Source organism: Leptodactylus fuscus, chromosome 11, assembly GCF_031893055.1.
Source record: "Leptodactylus fuscus isolate aLepFus1 chromosome 11, aLepFus1.hap2, whole genome shotgun sequence".
NCBI classification, from domain to species: domain Eukaryota; kingdom Metazoa; phylum Chordata; class Amphibia; order Anura; family Leptodactylidae; genus Leptodactylus; species Leptodactylus fuscus.
Genome location: NC_134275.1, coordinates 87,780,123 through 87,803,445, shown reverse-complemented (window position 1 = coordinate 87,803,445; position 23,323 = coordinate 87,780,123). Strand labels below are relative to the sequence as shown.

At 44.2% G+C, this 23,323-nt stretch overlaps 1 protein-coding gene across 1 annotated transcript; it reads right to left on the bottom strand.

Annotated features, from left to right (window-relative positions):
- Positions 1–1,984: 1,984 nt before the first annotated feature.
- LOC142185256 (cytochrome P450 2G1-like) lies at positions 1,985–22,949 on the bottom strand. The gene is made up of 9 exons (XM_075260554.1): positions 22,773–22,949; positions 17,819–17,981; positions 17,577–17,726; positions 16,570–16,730; positions 14,771–14,947; positions 13,321–13,456; positions 12,683–12,870; positions 6,513–6,654; positions 1,985–2,436 (listed from the first exon to the last, which is right to left on the bottom strand). The coding sequence occupies exons 1-9, from the start codon at positions 22,947–22,949 to the stop codon at positions 2,252–2,254; spliced, it is 1,479 nt and encodes a 492-aa protein (XP_075116655.1). The 3' UTR covers positions 1,985–2,251.
- Between the last annotated feature and the right edge of the window lie 374 nt (positions 22,950–23,323).

The following is a 23,323-nucleotide window of genomic DNA, read 5'->3' as shown; positions in this document are numbered from 1 at the left end:
CAGGTAGACAGGGTGCTGCTCTCTTGCCAAGCTTCCATAAACACATGGGTAGGTGGGTGATGGTAGGTTTCCAGGCTGTAACGGAGTCCCACGTGTCCACAGTAATAGAGAGAAATATCAGTCCGCTGTAGCATCTTCCCACATCAGCAATAGACGCCAAAAATCATCTCCTTGAAAAGAAGAAGTCCACACTTCCATGTAGGTTTCTCCTCCATGCCACATGGTGTCTATGCTGTCCTTAGCTCCTGGGGGGATGGTAACAGGAAAAACTCCAGGTCTTGAGTCATTGTCCATGGTTAACAATAGAAACAAAAGGAACAAAATACTCCACAGGATCTTCCATTCGATTTATAGTTGCTAATTCATAGTGCTAGTTTGCTTGGTTACAGGAGTCTTGAAGATACAGAGAAAGAGAGTGAAAAAGGAAAGATAAAGGTTGCTCCCAGCTTGGAGCACTGTATCAGTCACACACAAGGCGGCGCCAGGAATAAATAGCCACAATACATATCGATATATAGACAAACTAAATCATTTTTATACAGTTATGATCATACATAGCACAATACAATCCGGTGCAGGTCTGCGGACCTAACAAAATACAATTCTGTAAGAATATGGAGGACCATTTATGGCAAATGCATGAGTCTTAAACTGAACAAAGACTTTATAGATAGGCAACAATGTGCGCATAAGCCAGTGTAAGACTTCTTTTGCTAAAGGGTATGAACAGTCTTACACAGAGGAAATTTTCATCGTCTCGGATGTTAATATAAGATTTCAAAAACAAATGTATAAACTCGTTGATTTGGCTAATGATCCAATAGAAGACTCATTTTACAAAGAAGAGTTACAGAAAGTCCCGGCGGATGCTGAACACGTCCACAGAATAGAAAAGATACTGAGAAAGAGACATGTGAGGGGTGAAACTCATTTTTTGTAAAGTGGCTAGGCTATCCTCATTCTTTTAAATCTTAGATAAATAAAAAACAGCTGACTTCTATATACATCATGGAATCTGCCTGCTTTTTATAATGCTGCCTTGTAACGCATCCTCCAAAACTTACCCTTATGAATATGGTCCTTATGAGGTCGCTATGACCGAAATCCAGTACATGTATAACTTGTACACTGTTGGATTGCAAGAAGGCACCTACTATCCCAGTAAAAAAAGGTGCCACGCTGACAGAATATCGCAACAAAGGTGGTTTTTATTCTACCGTATTTTTGAACTTATATGCACTGTAACACTTTATCTGTTAAATAAACTTTTTAAAACTTTGCGTTTTATCTGTGCTTACCTGTCACAACACAAAGGAAAAGGGAGTGTTGGGGCGTGTTGATGACAAGTGTTTTGGCAGCTAAGGGAAAGGCCTTCAACATGGGGGTGTGGTATCTGTCACTTTGACGAAAAGTGTAGATGCTTTACTACTATCCAAAGCTGCAGTTGGCATCACACAGCCAGAGAACAGACTGCCCACCAAGACCCTGTAGATAGTTCAACTTTTCATGACAACTCAGATCCCCTTTAGTGTTTGCTTTATTCTCCCCACTTGCCTTTGGAATGGTGAATCCTCTGACTGTGGATTTTCTGATGACAGTATAAGAGACGTTCAATGGGATAAAATAGAATCATTTCTCATGAAAGCCTTACCCAGCCAAGCACTCCACCCCAGTGTTATGGTGATTCTCTTACGTACCCATCACTATATATTTATGTTGTTTGTGTTATAGTTATGTTAATGAAATAATTTTATTACTGGTTTTTGGTCATAATTTGTTTCTTTTGGATATTTTCACATTACCAACTGTTTGCTAGTTGCTTGATTAGCCCATTTTTTTTTTTTTTTTTTACATCTGATCTAAGGTAAAGATGATCTGTATGTGCGGTGTGAGGGGATCAACTGCTGGAAGAACCTGCCGAGTATTGTATGAAGAGCTTGTACGGAATCAGAGTAATCACTGGACACGTGATAGCGCCATCTAGAAGGATTTATTTAGCTTTACAGGGAAATATGTTGTGTTTTTGGATAATGAAAACCAGACCATTATACATTATATGTTATTATACATGTAACATATCTACCATTATACATTATATGTTCTCCACAGGATATTACACATGTGATACATTGAAAAATCTGTTACTTTTGGTTATTTCATTACTCCATCCATGTGACCCATCTCTCTACTCCACAGATCACATGACTGAAGCTTATTCGCTGCATCTGACGCACATCCTCTCCATCCAACATCACATTCGGGGGATGAAGGACATTCGGTAAAATTTGGGAACATTTGCAAAGCCAGTCATAAAGGGTTTAATGTCGTTGTCGGTGAACTCTCTCTCTGGACGTAATCTGAAGCGCTGTAAGATGGTTGTTAGGAAAAGAAACAGCTCCATCTTGGCCAAACCTTCTCCGAGACATACCCGCTTCCCTAATGAGAGAGAAACCCATTAGCTACAAATTACATTGGGCTGATTTAATATCACCAAAATTGTGTATACTGTCTCCACGTACCCCATGATATTACCCATCATGCTTTTCTTTCTCCTAGTCCTTGCTACAATGATCAAACACCCATTTAGATATATATAAATATAAAGACCCCAGCGTATAATAAGTGGAGGCCCAGGGGAGGTGAGAATGTATGACAGACACTTATGGCTGCATTACCTCAACTCTCCTGGACATCTGGCACTTCCTTGGCCTCCTCTTCTAGCCTTTTCCTGCCTCCGACTGACATCAAATGACCTGAGGTCACATCTGAGACTTGTGATTGGGCCTCATTGGTCACATAGGGTGAGCCAACATCTTGTTGCTTTGCCCTGGTTCCATGTGTTGCCATGCCCCACTGGTGATCCATGGAAATTTGATGTCAGCCTGAGCCCAGAAGAGGATGCTGAAAGTGAGCATGTCATGTGTGAGCATCCATCTTGGGCAGGGTGACCTCCATGTAATAGAGACCATTGGTTTTTACCCCTGGATCTGCATAATGTTCCACCTGGGGTACACCTACTGCAAATGAATGTGGCTTCTCCTGGAGGCTGCACCTTCAATGTAATGGCTTGTTGAAGCCTGGGAGAAGTTCAACAAGGGAAGGACTCTATACAGTAACTCTGGTCTGCGGTGTAAACTTTCAGATGAACTCCTATAAAACTGTGACAAGATGGTAGAGAACAAACAACATGTTCATCCCCCTACTAGGAATCAGTGGCAAGGAATCGCCAAGTGTATAGAATGGAGGAACTGCTTCAGCTTCAGACTTCATTACACCCTATGTCACTATATTTAGGGCCTTGCAATATGTTACCAGTTTAGGTGGACCATAAGTTTGGTCCAACAAGCCCCTGAGGAGTTTTCTTCAATTATACAAGATTTCCCTCTTCTCTCCCTTTCCTATATCACGGCCTCTTTTACTTGGATTGTTTGATGCAATACTCTCATCCTAGGGTTGTGGAATAAGCTGGAGATCTGTGAGATTCCCGTCTACGTCTCAAGGTCCACAGGTTGGTGTGTACGTTCTCACCCCTATTTTATGAGGCTGTTCACACACCATACTTTTTGTTTCTTCCTACATTTTATATACTACATTTTTATTATATGCAAAGAAGAAAAATTTGTCTCACCCCGTATTACAAAAATGATAAATGTCTCTTACTGTTTATGGAGGAATAGTAGGTGCTTGTAGTCATCCAGATGCCCGGGACGTCATGTCCGGTACAGACACAATAGAAGCAGCAAATTGAAGTAGTCTCAGGACGCTGGATGATTTTTTTTTTTTTTTATTCCAAAATTTTATTGTGGATACATGCTACTAGTTATATATATATATATATATATACAGTGCCTACAAGTAGTATTCAACCCCCTGCAGATTTAGCAGGTTTACACATTCTGAAGTAACTTGGCATTGTGACATTTGGACTGTAGATCAGCCTGGAAGTGTGAAATGCTCTGCAGCAAAAAAGAATGTTATTTCTTTGTTTAATTTTTTTTTAAATTGTGAAAAGTTTATTCAGAGGGTCATTTATTATTCAACCCCTCAAACCACCAGAATTCTGTTTGGTTCCCCTAAAGTATTAAGAAGTAGTTCAGGCACAAAGAACAATGAGCTTCACGTGTTTGGATTAATTATCTCTTTTTCCAGCCTTTTCTGACTATGTAAGACCCTCCCCAAACTTGTGAGCAGCACTCATACATGGTCAACATGGGAAAGACAAAGGAGCATTCCAAGGCCATCAGAGACAAGATGGTGGAGGGTCACAAGGCTGGCAAGGGGTACAAAACCCTTTCCAAGGAGTTGGGCCTACCTGTCTCCACTGTTGGGAGCATCATCCGGAAGTGGAAGGCTTATGGAACTACTGTTAGCCTTCCACGGCCTGGACAGCCTTTGAAAGTTTCCTCCCGTGCCGAGGCCAGGCTTGTCCAAAGAGTCAAGGCTAACCCAAGGACAAGAAGGAAGGAGCTCCGGGAAGATCTCATGGCAGTGGGGACATTGGTTTCAGTCAATACCATAAGTAACGTACTCCACCGCAATGGTCTCCGTTCCAGACGAGCCCATAAGGTACCTTTACTTTCAAAGCGTCATGTCAAGGCTCGTCTACAGTTTGCTCATGATCACTTGGAGGACTCTGAGACAGACTGGTTCAAGGTTCTCTGGTCTGATGAGACCAAGATCGAGATCTTTGGTGCCAACCACACACGTGACGTTTGGAGACTGGATGGCACTGCATACGACCCCAAGAATACCATCCCTACAGTCAAGCATGGTGGTGGCAGCATCATGTTGTGGGGCTGCTTCTCAGCCAAGGGGCCTGGCCATCTGGTCCGCATCCATGGGAAGATGGATAGCACGGCCTACCTGGAGATTTTGGCCAATAACCTCCACTCCTCCATCAAGGATCTTAAGATGGGTCGTCATTTCATCTTCCAACAAGACAACGACCCAAAGCACACAGCCAAGAAAACCAAGGCCTGGTTCAAGAGGGAAAAAATCAAGGTGTTGCAGTGGCCTAGTCAGTCTCCTGACCTTAACCCAATTGAAAACTTGTGGAAGGAGCTCAAGATTAAAGTCCACATGAGACACCCAAAGAACCTAGACAACTTGGAGAAGATCTGCATGGAGGAGTGGGCCAAGATAACTCCAGAGACCTGTGCCGGCCTGATCAGCTCTTATAAAAGACGATTATTAGCTGTAATCGCAAACAAGGGTTATTCCACAAAATATTACACCTAGGGGTTGAATAATAATTGACCCACACTTTTATGTTTAAAATTTATTAAAATTTAACTGAGCAACATAACTTTTTGGTTTGTAAGATTTATGCATCTGTTACTAAATCCTGCTCTTGTTTGAAGTTTGAAGGCTCTAACTTATTTGCATCTTATCAAACCTGCTAAATCGGCAGGGGGTTGAATACTACTTGTAGGCACTGTGTATATATATATATATATATATATATATATATATATAATTCTTGGAAAATCGACAGGTGCATTCGTATATATATATATATATATATATATATATATATATATTTATATATATTTTTAACTTGGAGCATGTCTCTACAATAAAATTTTAGATTTTTTTTTTTTTTTAAAATGAATGATCCGGCGTGCTGAGACTACTTCAATTTGCTGCTACATTTTCATTGTTTATATTGTTTGGATTTTACTTTTTTTTTTTTTTTCAGTAAAAGAAAAATACATAAAAAATGTCAGGAGTGAACAAATCCACCTGAACTAGACTGCAGAAGATTAAATATACATGGCTACTTTCTTTATGAAAAGCCAATGGGTTGTGTCTCATATTGCAGCATAGCCCACTTGTACCCTATCCATAATATTTAGTGTCAAGTCCCCCATGATCAGATGGATGGGGGAGGCCAAAATTTCCTTTAATCCCTCCTTGTGAATGGATTACCAGTGTGCTTGTGTGTTCGGCACTCCATTCAATGCTGAAGATTACAGTCCAGACAGTCCCATAGAAGTAGAAGGAATATAAGCCAATCAAGTGCTCTGGGGCTCCATTCATAAGACTTTCAGTCCCCGTCCTCTTGATTACTGGGGAGGTGGAATTTGCCCTCTCCCCCACCCCCCAATCCAGTGATTAATTACTTGTTCCCTGTCCTGTGTCTATAATGGCACACTCCCTTTAAGTTAATGGGCCAGCCACAGCAGATGGACAGGAGGGGCACTCTATTACATAAAGCAGATGTGTTTCCACACTTAATGTCATATCTTTTTCATTGCTATTGTGTGGAACAGAGTCAGTACCTTGTTATAAGATTATGTTAAATATATGTGAACCCATAATAGTTGCAGTACTGTCACTGAATTCATGATACCGCACCCGCTGTATTAGTTTTGTCTATGTTACCTTTCTTCCTTTGGTCTATTCAATATCCTTGAACTTCCTCCCAATCTCCCAGAACTCCATTAGCAGTCAGTGTCTTAGAAACCATCCATTGGCTTATGTAGACAAAGTGATTTACATTCTGTTAATACCTGCAGAAAACGGCATGTAGGACTCGTTCTTCTTAAAACGTCCCTTGTTGTCTAAGAAATTGTTGGGGTCAAACTTGTCGGGGTGGGAAAGCTTTGTGGGGTCTTGATGAACCGTACACAGCAATGGATAGATGTCTGTACCCTAGACACATGAGGGATGGAAAATACTCTTATGGTAAAATGACTTCTATTGTATCATCTGTAACCCAGGTTAGTGCAGGTGATGGATTCCCCAGGTCACCGACTAAGGGGCTGCTCAATGGATGACCCACCACAATATGAGGACACATCATATCTAATAAACTAAAGGTGCTCATACACATTACACTTTACAACAGATTTTTCTTCTTAAGAACATTCCGAGAATGATAATTTGTCTTTTCCCAGTGACACTGGAAATGTACGGCCATTCTGTATGACTATAAATGCCAATATGGATTATACTGTATATGGCCGAGTCTATGAAACAATCACTCGCTAGACAGATGGGTCACTCAGTGGTTGTTGTCCAATAATCCACCACTTCTACCTAATGTGTGGCCGCCATTATAAGTATACACATGTAGGGGTTGTCCAGGAGTTTTTAGTTTATGGTTTATCCTTAGTGAAGGCTACAAATATCTGATGGGTGTAGTGCACAGACGCTGGTGACCATGTTCTGAGGCTCATACTATACACAGTACCGGGCACAGAGCCAGAAACAGATGGCCAGACCCCAATTATTAATATTTATTATTTTATTATTATCATTGTTTATTTATATAGCACCATTAATTCCATGGTGCTTTACATTATTATATTAATCCCATGGTGCTTTGTACATTATTATATTAGTCCCATGGTGCTTTACATTATTATATTAATCCCATGGTGCTCTGTACATTATTATATTAATCCCATGGTGCTCTGTACATTTTTATATTAATCCCATGGTGCTTTACATTATTATATTAATCCCATGGTGCTGTACATTATTATATTAATCCCATGGTGCTCTGTACATTATTATATTAATTCCATGGTGCTCTGTACATTATTATATTAATCCCATGGTGTTCTGTACATTATTATATTAATCCCATGGTGCTTTACATTATTATATTAATCCCATGGTGCTCTGTACATTATTATATTAATCCCATGGTGCTGTACATTATTATATTAATTCCATGGTGCTCTGTACATTATTATATTAATCCCATGGTGCTCTGTACATTATTATATTAATCCCATGGTGCTCTGTACATTATTATATTAATCCCATGGTGCTCTGTACATTATTATATTAATTCCATGGTGCTGTACATTATTATATTAATTCCATGGTGCTCTGTACATTATTATATTAATCCCATGGTGCTCTGTACATTATTATATTAATCCCATGGTGCTCTGTACATTATTATATTAATCCCATGGTGCTCTGTACATTATTATATTAATCCCATGGTGCTGTACATTATTATATTAATCTCATGGTGCTCTGTACATTATTATATTAATCTCATGGTGCTTTGTACATTATTATAATTAATTCCATGGTGCTGTACATTATTAGATTAATCCCATGGTGCTGTACATTATTAGATTAATTCCATGGTGCTCTGTACATTATTATATTAATCCCATGGTGCTGTACATTATTAGATTAATTCCATGGTGCTGTACATTATTATATAAATTCCATGGTGCTGTACATTATTATATTAATCCCATGGTGCTTTACATTTGGGGGTTACATACAATACACAGAATATACAGGTAGATATAATACTAACAGTGACCGACTGGCACAGTGAGGTAGAGGGCCCTGCCCGCGAGGGCTTACAATCTATGAGGGAAGAAGAGACAGAAGGAGAGGGGGAGCCTGTACAGATAGGGGTGCGGTGATAGTGTTATTGGGGGGTGGAGGCCTTCCTGAATAGGGGAGTCTTCAGGGCCTTCTTGAAGCCTGTGATTGTGGGGGTCAGTCTTATGTGTCGTGGTAAGGAGTTCCAGAGTATGGGGGATGCACGAGAGAAATCTTGGAGGCGGTTGTGTGAGGAGCGGATGAGAGCAGAGCGGAGTAGGAGGTCATTGGAGGATCTGAGGTTACGTGTGGGCAGGTAGCGGGAGATGAGGTCAGAGATATATGGAGGGGACAGGTGAGGATGAGGTCAGAGATATATGGAGGGGACAGGTGAGGAGGTCAGAGATATATGGAGGGGGCAGGTGAGGTCAGAGATATATGGAGGGGACAGGTGAGGATGAGGTCAGAGATATATGGAGGGGACAGGTGAGGTCAGAGATATATGGAGGGGACAGGTGAGAATGAGGTCAGAGATATATGGAGGGGACAGGTGTGGATTAGGTCAGAGATATATGGAGGGGACAGGTGAGGATGAGGTCAGAGATATATGGAGGGGACAGGTGTGGATGAGGTCAGAGATATATGGAGGGGACAGGTGAGGATGAGGTCAGAGATATATGGAGGGGACAGGTGTGGATGAGGTCAGAGATATATGGAGGGGACAGGTGAGGTCAGAGATATATGGAGGGGACAGGTGAGGTCAGATATATATGGAGGGGACAGGTGTGGATGAGGTCAGAGATATATGGAGGGGCCAGGTGAGGATGAGGTCAGAGATATATGGAGGGGACAGGTGTGGATGAGGTCAGAGATATATGGAGGGGACAGGTGAGGTCAGAGATATATGGAGGGGACAGGTGAGGATAAGGTCAGAGATATATGGAGGGTACAGGTGTGGATGAGGTCAGAGATATATGGAGGGTACAGGTGAGGATGAGGTCAGAGATATATGGAGGGGACAGGTGAGGTCAGAGATATATGGAGAGGACAGGTGAGGAGGAGGTCAGCGATATATGGAGGGGACAGGTGTGGATGAGGTCAGAGATATATGGAGGGGACAGGTGAGGTCAGAGATATATGGAGGAGACAGGTGAGGATAAGGTCAGAGATATATGGAGGGGACAGGTGAGGATAAGGTCAGAGATATATGGAGGGGACAGGTTGTGGATAGCTTTGTATGTTAGCGTTAGTAGCTTAAACTCAATTCGCTGGGCTATGGGTAACCAGTGGAGGGACTGGCAGAGGGGAGCAGCCGATGAAGATCGGGGGCTGAGGTGGATTAAGCGAGCAGCGAAGTTTAAGGTGGACTGGAGGGGAGCGAGGGTGTTAGCTGGGAGTCCATGGAGAAGGGTGTTGCAGTAGTCTAGGCGGGAGATTATGAGGGCCTGGACGAGCATCTTGGTAGTTTCTGGGGTGAGGAAGGAGCGGATTCGGTGGATGTTTTTCAGTTGGAGGCGGCAGGAGGTGTTGAGGGTTTGAACGTGTGACTTGAAGGATAGGTGGGAGTCCAGGGTTACCCCAAGACATCGAGCCTGTGAGACAGGGGTAAGTGGGGTACCGTTAACTTTGATAGATGGGTCAGGTGGAGGGGCTATATGGGGTGGGGTGAAGATGATGAACTCTGTTTTCTCCATGTTGAGTTTGAGAAAGCGGGAGGAGAGGAAGGAGGCTACGGCCGCTAAACAATCTGGAATTCTGGTCAGCAGGGAGGTAATGTCTGGTCCAGAGATGTAGATTTGGGTGTCATCGGCATAGCAATGGTATTGAAAGCCATGAGATTCTATGAGTTGGCCCAGGCCAAGGGTGTAGATGGAGAACAGGAGGGGTCCTAGGACGGAGCCCTGGGGGACACCTACAGAGAGAGGGCGAGGTGAGGAGGTGGTGTGCAAGTGGGAGATGCTGAATGTGCGGTCGGTGAGGTATGAGGAGATCCAGGAATGGGCCAGGTCTGAGATACTAAGGGATGAGAGAATTTCTAATAGGAGGGAGTGGTCAACTGTGTCAAAGGCAGAGGAGAGGTCAAGGAGGAGGAGGACAGAGGAAAGGTCAAGGAGGAGGAGGACAGAGGAAAGGTCAAGGAGGAGGAGGACAGAGGAGAGGACAAGGAGGAGGAGGACAGAGGAGAGGACAAGGAGGAGGAGGACAAAGGAGAGGTCAAGGAGGAGGAGGACAGAGGAGAGGACAAGGAGGAGGAGGACAGAGGAGAGGACAAGGAGGAGGAGGACAGAGGAGAGGACAAGGAGGAGGAGGACAGAGGAGAGGTCAAGGAGGAGGAGGACAGAGTAATGGCGCTTGGCTTTGGCAGTTAGAAGGTTGTTGGTGACTTTTGTTAGAGCAATTTCAGTGGAGTGCCGGGGTCTGAAGCCTGACTGAAGTCTGTCAAAGAGCAGGTTGGACGAGAGATAGGAGGAGAGATCGGAGTAGTTCGGAGTGGATGTGTTGCTCAAGCAGTTTTGAGGCGTACGGGAGTAGTGAGATGGGGCAATAGTTGGCTGGAGAGGACTGGTCGAGGGACGGTTTCTTAAGTATAGGAGTGACAGTGGAGTGTTTGAAGGCTGAGGGGAAGGATCCATTGGTTAGGGAGAGATTGAAGAGATGGGTTAGGGCTGGAGTAATGACTTCAGCGAGTTTGGGGATGAGATGTGACTGGATCGGGCCAAGCGCACAGGAGGTGAGGTGGGATTTGGAGATTAGGGAGGAGAGTTTTTCTTCAGTGATGGTGGAGAAACAGGTCAGGGATGAGGAGCAGTAAGTAGTTGGGTTGATGGATTGTCGGGGGAGTAGGGTGAAACTGTCTCTAATGGTGTCAATTTTAGTTCTGAAGTAGGAGGCAAAGTCGTCAGCTGAGATAAGTGATGTCGGAGGGGGGGCAGGAGGATGGAGGAGGGAGTTGAAGGTGGAGAATAGCTGTTTGGGGTTTCGAGAGCGTGCAGATATGAGTGTGGTGAAGTAGACCTGCTTTGCGGAGGTGAGTGTGTTCTTAAATAAGAGAACTGCCTCTTTGTAACTGAGGAAGTCTTCCTGGGAGTGGCTTTTCTTCCAGAGGTGTTCTGCAACCCGCGAGGCACGTCTCAGTTTTTTAGTCAGGTCAGTGTGCCAGGGTTGCCTATTGATTGGTCAGGCTCTGGTGTATGTGTAGGGGGCCACAGAATCAAGGGCTGAGGTAATGGTGGTATTATAGAAGGCAGCAGCGGCATCTATGTCCTGGATTGAGGATATGTCAGCGAGTGGTAGGAGAGAGTCTGAGAGGGTGCAGGTGTCAAGGCGGTTGAGGTTCCTGCGGGGGCGTGTTGGTTTAGCGGTTGGGGTTTCTATTGGAGAGGAGAAGGCAGAGAATGTCAGCAGGTTGTGGTCAGAGAGTGTGGATGGAGAGTTAGAGAGGTTGCATATGGAGCAGAGGCGGGTGAATATGAGGTCTAGGGTGCCCCCTTTTATGTGGGTGGCAGAGGAGGACCATTGGGAGAGACCAAAGGAGGTAGTGAGGGACAAGAGACTGGAGGTGTGGGGGGGGGTCTGTGTTAATGGAGATGTTGAAGTCACCCATGATGATGGTGGGGGTGTCTGTGGATAGGAAGTGTGTAAGCCAGGTGGTGAAGTGGTCAATGAAGGCAGCGGTAGGTCCCGGCGGTCGATATATGACAGCCAGTTGGAGGTTGGAGGGTGAGTAGATACGAACAGAGTGCACTTCAAAGGAGGGGGGGTGTGAGGGCAGGTAGCACTTGGATTGGGGCAAATGAGCACTTGTCTGACAGGAGGATGCCTACACCTCCACCAGGTTTATTGTTGGGACGGGGAGTATGTGAGAATTGCAGACCTCCATAGGAGAGGGCGGCGGGGGAGGCGGTGTCTGAGGGTGTCAGCCATGTTTGTGTGAGACCGAGAAATGTCAGTTCATTGAGAATGAAAAGGTCGCGGATGTAGTCTTTGGCTTAGCTCCCATTGAATCCATTATCTTCAACCAGCCACTATACAGGGACCAGAGCCATCAGCTTCTAGCCCCGGGGTGTGTACAGTTCTGGCATTGGAAGTGGCCTCATACAACTGATCTGCCCTTCCCCCTAATGATCAGATATTTATGGCCTAAGATGCGCTATAAAGAAAAAATTCCTGGAGAACCCCGTTAAAGAGGTTGTAAGAAATAAGAAATGGTCTCCATTTATACAGAAGCAGGGGAAGTTGTTCATGGTTTGTATCTGGCTTTGCAGGTTGGCCGCCTTTATATGAAAGAGACAGCTCTGCGACACCAGACACATCTCTTGTGCAAGGGAGTTGTGAGTTTATAGAGCGGTTTCCCTGGTTTACCCGTTTTTCCTTCTCCTACCTTAGGAATAGTGTATCCCCTGAAGTGAACATCTCTGGTGGTTGCGCGAGGAACATTCATGGGAATAATATCAGCGAATCTTTGGATCTCATGGATTACAGCATCTGTATATGGCATTTGGCTGCGGTCCTCGATGTTTGGGATGCGGCCGTCACCAATCACACGGTCTATTTCCTCATGCACTTTAGCTGGGAAAGAAATATTGGGGGAAATAATAAACAATTATTAACCAATAATAAGAGGGCAGTTCCAGTTCCTTTTTTCACCCCAGAGCAAGACTTAAAATAATAAACACTGTATACTCACCTCTCCTTTCAGCCCGAGATCCAGTGCAGTCTCCATTTAGGTTCTTTATTTACCTTGTACTTGCCCACAAGTGCGTCAGCCAATCAGATTTTAACAACATAAGTTTAATAAACTGTCCCAATTTGAAAAACTATGTTATTAGGTCAAAAGTAACTTACTGTATCTGACAAGTTAGAAGCAAATTGTTACATGGACAGGCTGATAAAATGAATAAAATCTATGTAACATGTCATGTTATTTATGGCTGTGCCGCAGATAAAGTCATCTCTTACTGACTAGACCCTTCTAACAAGAGGTTATTACCCGGTGTGCATTTCTGGTTTCTTACTGACCTTGTATATCGGGGTATTTCATAAGTAACATTAATCCATGACTTAGAGTGCTGCTGACTGTTTCCGTCCCGGCAAAAAATATATTGAGTATGGTCATTATCATGTTTCTCCTGTTAAAGTTAGTATTGTCTTGTTCCTGTAAAACACAATTTGTGGGATTATGATTTATAGGGATATTCCATTTTGGGGTGAAAGTTTTAAGATGTATCTGACCAAGTTAAAGACATGAGTAAATAATAAATTTCTAAAGTAGCCCCCAAATATCCCACCCCTATAATGACTTACAACAATAGGACATGGACACAATTTCTTTTATGGACTTGGCTTTAGATTTAACAAGTTGTACCCTGGTAATAACACCAGTGTTAGGATCGGGTCTCGCAGGTTTCCATCACGGCGCATAGCGCCACCTGCGGGTCAATCCGACTCTCACCCTCATGCAGTGAGGCGACTGGAGTATAAGTCCAGTTTTTTCCCTTCTGAGCATGCTCAGACATTTTGGAGCCACTCACAGACTAAGTGCCGTTTCTAACCTACTGAGCATGCTCAGACATTTTGGAACCGCTCACAGATTAAGTCCCATTTTGGCCATACTGGGCATGACCAGTGATGTCATGGCCACTGCCCCTGCTGGGTGGGGACTTCCCTTTATATAGTATGAGCTGACGCCCGCCGGGTGCTCACACTTTGACTAAGTTCGCTAATGACAGTAGTCAGGGCCAGGTTCCAGCATTGAGGCAGGTTGTAGAATAGGCCTCTGTCTGTACTTAGTTTAGAACCTGTAAACCCTGAACTGGCAGCCCTACAGTAAGGCTAGGAGCCGTGGACTCTGTTCCAGCCTGAGGTGCTGTCAGCAGGTGTGGTCCCCGAGGTAGCCCTTTGAACTCTCAAGACTTCCTTTGTTTCTCCTAGCTGTAGCAGGAGCATGTCACGTTGCTGACCTGGGGTAACGGTTAACCCTAGGCAGCCTTGCTGTTTCAGCTGTACAGGTGCACCTTACCAGTGAGGTTAACTGGCCGGGTTTTATTACAGCCTGTTCACATTTGGCACTGCACCACATCACTGCCAGTGCAGTTTAACTGGTAGTGTACTGTTCTGACATACAGCCGCCCATCTGGGCCTGTGGACCGCGCTGCAGTGCCTTGCAGACTAGCGGGTCTGTCGTTTAAAAATATCATTTTTAAATATTTACACAGAACCATAACAACCAGCTATTGGATCAAAAATATTTTATTTTGCATTACCCAATAATATGTTGACATGCATTGGCACAAACCCTTCTGTACCACTATGTACCCATTGGATTTCTGAATCAGATGGACTTTATGAAGGCCGAGCCTACAGTCAGCTATTGTATTGGGATAGGCCATTGGACTCTAACCCAACCATATACAGGTGGCCCACCAACCACTTACACTTATTACCCCTCTCCTAATCCTCAGTCACTTACCTGCTGCTGTTTTATAAGAAAGCTGTCAATGTAATCTCTGGGTGAGTTTGGATCAAATGACTCCTCATTCATCTTGATTCGCGTCTCAATGAAATCGGTGAGTTTACGCAAGCTTTTGTTAATCCTCTGGTGGGGTCCTGGTACATAGTGCATGACTGAGGGCAGCATATCCTTCATCTGGAATAAGAGATACACATTACTCATTGTAAGTAATAGTAATACTAACCTAGTAACTAATATACTGGGAAAGCAAAACATCCATGAAAAAAGAAAAGAGAGAGACACCGAGCGCCAATAGTGTAGTATTCCTGATAAGATGAGGCAATAGGCATAAATTAAAGCCCCTTACCTTGTTGTGTTGTGATGTGACAAATCACAACACTATTAGCACACAAAATTAAGGCGTGGTGACAGCATCTAGTCCCGTTGCGACAGCCAAGGCCCGCACTAGAAGCGGACATGCGCAGTCGGCTCTGCCCAGGCCCGATGCCTGGCAGAGTGAATGAACAGCCGGAAGATGCCGCCAGGATGCTGCATGGAGAAGACTACATGGAGGATACAGCCCGACCCTCACTCGTGGACTTGGTAAGTATAATTTGTTCGAACGTTGCCTACCCCTGAAACGAGCATTTCCCCCCATAGACTATAATGGGGTTCGAAACCCGTTCGAACAGTTGAACAGTGCACGGCTGTTCAAATCGGATTTCGAACCCCGAACATTTTAGTGTTCGCTCATCTCTAGTGATAACGTGACTTCTAGCCAGATGCTTATAAAAGATTTTGTGACTTGGGAGTTTGTGACCTTTCTTACTTATTAAATACATTTGCAGTAGACACAATAATGAACATATACAGTCATGGGCATTTTGGCACTTCTGAAACTTTTCCAAAAAGTAAACTATCTCTCCTGGAAAATGATTCCAATAACACATGTTTATGCATTTAAAAAAAAAAAAAATACATAAAATGTTTGGCTTTACTAAAAAGCTCTGTCTTGGTCTCATCTATACACAAGACGTTTTCTCAGTAGCCTTTTGGCTTCCTCACTTACATTTTGGCTGTAAACTGCAGTCTAGCTTTTTTATGTCTCTGTGTCAGTGGGGTCCTCCTGGGTCTCCTGACACATAGTTGGCACTGACACTGATGCCCCCTGCAGGACACGGAACATGATTGGGGCTGTTTATCCACCATGCAGACTATCCTGCGTTACAACCTTTCAGCAATTTCTCTCTTCCATCCAAATAGATTAGCTACAATGGCATGGGGTGGAAACTTCTGGATTATGTTGTGCACTGTGGACAAAGAATGGAACCATGGAAAACGCTCTTCTCTCCACTCCCTTCCTCTGCCCTCCTTTCTCCTCTTCTTCCATCCTATACCTTCCTCTCCCCCCTCTGCCCTCCTCTGTCTTCCTCTGCCCTCCTTTCTCCTCTTCTCCCCTCCTCTGCCCTCCTCTCCCCTCCTCTGCCCTCCTCTCGCTTCCTCTGTGCCACTCTTCCCTCCTCTTCCTTCGTCTCCCCCCTCTGCCCTCCTCTCCCCCCTCTGCCCTCCTCTCCCCCCTCTGCCCTCCTTTCTCCTCTTCTCCCCTCCTCTGCCCTCTTCTCGCCTCCTCTATGCCACTCTTCCCTCCTCTTCCTTCGTCTCCCCTCCTCTGTATCATTAAATGAGACCCCGTCAAACACATTAGTATGACTGATACCTCGGCATCTGCTATTGTTACTCATGCCCTATTCTCATTTAGTGGGTGCTAAATCTGATGCAGGTGTCCAGTATTAATACAGAAATGTCTTGGCTCTTACCTGTCCCCACGCACCACTTATATCCACAAATACAGCATTGAACATGGTCAGAAGATTCTGGAAGCTATCATTACTGTATTCAAAGCGGTTTCCAAACACAATCGAGCAAATTATATTTGCAACTCCCTGCACTAAAAATTTGGTTGGATCAAAGAATTGTTCTGTAGAAACAACATAGAACAAAAAAATCATTGTTAACTGGAGAAAATTTTATTTTTTCCAATAAGCAAAAAGGGGTGAAAGGACAGAAGAGATATAAAGGGAAGGAGGTGTAAGGAGGAGAGGTGATCTTAGGAGGGTGACTTAGATGACTATTTACAGTGTCCCAAGACAGATTAGTATCCCCCGAGACACGGAGTTCATTCATCAGTTACATTGTAGCTGCCGGCAGACAGTCTGTATAACAGATGGTGATGGACATTGTATAGTGTTGTATTTCCTCTGCAGGTAGTGTGTGACGGTAGAAGGTCGGTCACATCCAGCTGTAGTACCATGGCAGGAGGAATTCGGCATGTCCTATGGAATGATTCCATACTAGCTATGATGTGACATTCGGGTAAGAAGAGGGTGAAGGTGCGCTGTATAAGGGCAGATTTCACGCCATCCTGGGTGAGCCAATATGAAGAGTTTGTCCATATGCTGAGTCCATTGGGTTGGTCGGTCCATGTGATTCTGAAAAGCAACTACCACGTCATGAGGAGCCCGAGGAGACCTAGTCTATGAGTGTGTCAGGGAGAGTCTACTGTGGGAAAAGGATTGATGGCCACCAACTCATGTGTGTAACTCTGGAGGTCGGAAGTCATTTACTAAGTGCATATACCTGTGTGTATTGGTCGGCCATCAAGACAGGAAAGTTCTGGTCCTGGGATTAAAGAGCATTTGGAAAGGAAGGAAGGGAATAATTGATATACCTGAGCATACAGTAATGCTGTATAATATATACCATGTAATGCAGTAATACAATGACCTCTACACTCTGTAATTTGACTGTGTAAATGATTTTGTACCTTTGTGTGATCTTATCTCTTCTACAAGAAATTGCGCCTCTTCTTGGATTCTTTCTTCAATGTTTTTCTTTCCCATGCCAAAATTTCTTAGCATTGTGATGGAAAATCTACGAAGATCCCTCCATCTTTCTCCGTTGCTAAAACTTGCCCCTGAAACAAAAATCATGACATATTGTGTATTGTAATCCAGTGTGAACCTCTCCATACATCGCTGTACATGTACAGAATACTGACAGACTTACCATATCCTTTAAAAAAATCATCAAAAGTAGGAATCCTCCCCCGACCACCAAAGTCTTCTGCTCGATCAAGTAACGCTTCTTTGACAGTGTCGTAACCACACAGGACAACTACTGGATAGTGTCCAAAATACACAGTGTACACTGAGCCATATTTCTTACTGAACTGAAAGACCAAAATCTTCCTTAGGATATATTACAGCATAGAGGATACATTATCATACATCTTATACATGAAGCATTGCAGTATAAGGGATTCCTTTGGTGATATAATACAATGGTCAGACCAGGTTTCCTCCTCCATCCAACAAATACCGAACTTTTTTTGTTTATTGTTTTAATCAGAATAAAGATCTCCTGTGTGCAGAATCTCTGCGTCTGAATCAGACATTATGTTGGCTTTGTAGTCTGTTGTTCTGGTCCTAAGACAGATCAGGTCAATGCACTTGAATAGTGTCATGGTAAGCTTAACCCAACCTAACATAGTGACCAATCCCAGCAGGATGTGAAAGCTGGACTGCAGATGGTGTGAACTGTGGCTCTACCTCTTTTTCACTTGGATCCTCGGTCATTCTATCGGGACGGTTTAGGGAATATAATAATATATCTCTCTATATTATAAAAATGAATTTCTGTCTGTCTGTCTGTCTGTTCTCTAATGCGAATCAAACGACTGGACCGATCTTCACCAAATTTGGTCACACGGTCACTCCACATGCACAATACAACACTGATATCCAAACTGAGATACACGCATCAGAGGATTAGATACACAGATCAGCACACAGTATCACACGCCAGAGGATTAGATACACGCGTCTGCACACATTCCCACAAACCAGAGGATTAAATACACGCTTCTGCACACAGCTCCGCATGCCGAAGGATTAGATACACACGTCTGCACAAAGTACCACACGCCGGGGGATTGGATACATGCGTCTGCACACAGTACCACATGCCAGAGGATTAGATACGCGTGTCTACACACAGTTCCACACGCCGTAGGATTAGATACACGTCTCTTCACACAATACCACACAGGGGAGGATTAGATACGTGTGTCTGCACACAGTACCACACTTTGGAGGATTAGATACATGCCTCTGCACACAGTACCACAAGCCAGAGAATTAGATACACGTCTCAGCACACAGTATCACACGCCAGAGGATTAGATACACGCGTCTGCACACAGTCCCGCAAACCAGAGGATTAAATACACGCTTCTGCACACAGTTCCACATGCCAAAGGATTAGATATATGCGTCTGCACAAAGTACCACACGCCGGGGGATTGGATACATGCATCTGCACACAGTACCACATGCCAAAGGATTGAATACACGCATCTGCACACAGTTCCACACACCAGAGCATAAGATATGCACATCTACACACAGTACCACATGCCGTAGGATTAGATACGTGCATCTACATACAGTTCCACATGCCATAGGATTAGATACGCGCCTCTTCACACAATACCACACAGGGGAGGATTAGATACGTGTGTCTGCACACAGTAACACACTTTGGAGGATTAGATACATGCCTCTGCATACAGTACCACAAGCCAGAGAATTAGATACACGTCTCAGCACACAGTACCACACGCCAGAGGATTGGATACACCTGTCTGCACACAGTATCACACGTGGGAGGATTAGATACGCACATCTGCACACAGTACCACATGCCAGAGGATTAGATATGTGCATCTGCACACAGTACCATATAAGGGAGGATTAGATACGCGCTTCTGCACACAGTACCACATGCCAGAGGATTAGATACATGCATCTGCACACAGTACCACATGCCAGATGATTAGATACGCGCATCTGCACACAGTACCACACGCCAGAGGATTAGATACGTGCTTTTGCACACAGTACCACATTCTGTAGGATTAGATACACGCGTCTACACACAGTTCCACACGCCGTAGGATTAGATACGTGCCTCTTCACACAATACCACACAGGGGAGGATTAGATACGTGTGTCTGCATACAGTACCACACTTTGGAGGATTAGATACATGCCTCTGTACACAGTACAACAAGCCAGAGAATTAGATATGCATCTCAGCACACAGTACCACACAGGGAGGATTAGATACGTGCGTCGGCACACAGTACCACATGCCGGAGGATTAGATACACGCGTCTGCACACAGTACCACATGCTGAAGGATTAGATAGATGCGTCTACACACAGTTCCACACGCCGTAGGATTAGATACGCGCCTCTTCACACAATACCACACAGGGGAGGATTAGATACGTGCGTCTGAAAACAGTACCACACTTTGGAGGATTAGATACATGCCTCTGCACACAGTACCACATGCCAGATAATTAGATACGCGTCTCAGCACACAGTACCACACGGGGGAGGATTAGATACGCGCATCTGCAGACAGTACCTCACGCCAGAGGATTAGATACACCTGTCTGCACACAGTACCACACACCAGAGGATTAGATACGCGCGTCTACACTTAGTACCACATGCCGTAAGATTAGATATGCACGTCTGCACATGGTTTCACTTACCGGAGGATTAGATACATGCCTCTTCACAAAATGCCACACGGGGGAGGATTAGATATACACATCTGCACACAGTATCACACCAACAAGGATTAGATACTTGCGTCTAAACACAGTACTACACGGGGAAGGATTAGATACAGCTTTACTCCAGGTATCCATAACAACTGATCACAGGTTTTTCACTGATATCCAAAATGAGATTCACAAAATCAGGATGCAGAGCTATCTGGAAAACCAGTACAAGGTGCAAGAAACATCAAAACATCCATTTTTTATCCCCATTTATGCACCAAGGCAGCCGGTCTACATGGTCCAGACTTGTATCTGTAATAGTCATCTGTGCAGTGTATATACAGTCTGATGAAACATAATTTCACTTTGCTTAGTAACTGCTGATCTTTCCCAGATGTGCAATTGTATAAGGTCTAAGACAAATGTCCTGTGTGTATGTAGATTAAAGGGGTTGTCCCGTCACAAGGATCCTATCTATACTGCTTGATATTGTGCATGTAAGACTTTTCCTAAATACATTGCTTCAGCAAAACTGCTTTGTTTCTCCACTATCTTACTTTATTCATCTCTCTGTTGACACAGTCCTGGACTTATCTGGTCAAAAGTCAAGTGATGTATCTGCTGCTCTGAGGGGGGAGGGAGGATGGGCTAAGTGCACGGGAGCGAGCCTGGGGGAGGGGGGGAAGGGCCACCAATACAGACCCGGCATCCGCTGTAATAGAGAGGCGGATGCCGGGGATTGTTAGACACCGGCACAGATGCCTGCAACATCGCTACGCTCCTGCCCTGCATGAAGCCAGCAGCGGCAGGAGTGATGCTGCTATTCCGGAGGGGAGGGGGGAGCGGAGGAGCGGAGGAGCGGAATAGCAGCATCGCTCCTACCGCTGCTGGCTTCATGCAGGGCTGGAGCGTAGCGATGTTGCAGGCATCTGTGCCGGCGTCTAACCCTCCCCGGCATCCGCCTTTCTATTACAGTGGATGCCGGGTCTGCATTGCATTGTGAAGGCTGTACATCCGATGCCTAGCTGCAACAGGAGCGCACGCAGGGCCAGCGGCATAGAAGCGGCGTCTTATCGCCACAGGCTTTGCATATGTAACCCTGCCCACCAATGACACAACAAAGCCGGAAGAAATAAGAATTTACAGCATTGAAGACTGGTGAGTATGCGACGTGGGAATACCCCTTTAACCACTTCCGGACCGCCCATAGACTATACGTCCGGGAAGTGGTTGCCTAGTTCTGACAGGACGTACCTGTACATTCCAGTCAGAACACAGCAGCTGCACGGAGATCGTGCAGCTGCTTTCACTAGGAGCTGGCTGTAACTTCAGCCGGAGCTCCCAGAGAGAAGACAGGGCAGATTTATTACCTCCCCTGCCTTCTCGATCGATCGCTGTGCATACATAGCTATGGACGCTGCCATAATTGAGCCACCCTCTGACCCGGCGGACACATGTTCCCTTTTTGAGTAACACATTTGATTATTGTGTTAATCTAATGGTAGAGTATATATATATATATATATATATATATATATATATATATAGTCTATGCAATTTCAAAGTATTAAAATATTCATGTTAGAAAAGACTAACCCTGCACTTTTATGGTATGTAGAAATACCACAATCCTCAGCATTAGACATAACTACTGCTCTGTGCAAAAGTTATAGGCATGTGTGGAAAATATTGCCAAGTAAGAATACTCAGAAATAGAAGGGTTAATAATATGGGTTTTTTGCACCAGAATATGGCAGACATCGCCTGAAGTAGGGATCAGGTCAATGTGTCTTAACATATCCTTAAACCTGAGAAAGTTCTGAAGAACAGAAACGCGGGGCCACATTATATGTAATATCTCCTTCTCTACAGGGTCCTGACATATATGAGAACAATGATATGGGATTGTTGCAACAGAATATGGAATTAGGGATCAGGTGATATCTCAGCTTCTTTATGTGTAGGATTAAGTATATGCTGAGATTATACTGGCCGCTGTGTGTATAGCTTACAGAGATGCCGCTAGTAATGTACAGGGGGATCAGATGGATTCCTGTTGTGTAAATCTACAATAAATAAGGATCACTGAAATAAAGCGCCCAATGCCAGTCTTCTGCTCCTAAAACTAACAAGTCACTGCAAGCCGTACAGTAATGTAGAAAACACATTCTTCTAAAGACAAACATTATAAACCTCTGATGTGACTGAGCCTGGAAGTTATTGTCCAGTTTATGGCACCAGCCCTTAAAAAAGAGCTGGAGAGACTTCAAAGAAGGAAAACCAAAGTGATAAGAGGCAAAGAATAGAAGATCTAATGTCTCAAAGATGGTTCTACATAATATTAGCAGTGAATCTATATTTTAGAGGTTTCCCTTCAGAACTGACCTCCATCAAGGATTTGACCATCTCCCCTCTCCTAATGTGCAGGACATTTCCAAAAATCGGCAGCGGTGTTGGTCCCGGAGGCAGGTTACGTCTTCTGTATATGGCATTCCATGTGGAGTAGATGAACCATGAAAGGATCCCGAGCAGGACCAGCGATTCCAACCAGCTAAGAACCATCTCTCCTAACTATGAAGCTTATAATGATCCTCCAGCAGATCATCAGGTCGATATTAATCAGAAAACAATAATAGTTTCTCAGGCTTGGTCATTGGTTGGCAGCTACATGGAGGTTTTCCTTTTTAGTGCAGTCAATACTGTTTTGTCCCAAGAGAATTGCTAAAGCGCAACAACAGTCTGTTTAGCCAACTTCATAACAGTGCACTGTGGAGAGTAGATAAAGGAGAACCTACATTGTAATTGTGCAAATAGATCTAAGAAAGTTAATACAGATTTATGATATTTTGCACACAGTAGTTGAGGTTCTTGTTGTTAGGATAACAGATGCAGTTCTGAGCCGATAGTGAGAACCAGCACTAGATACACTGATCAAA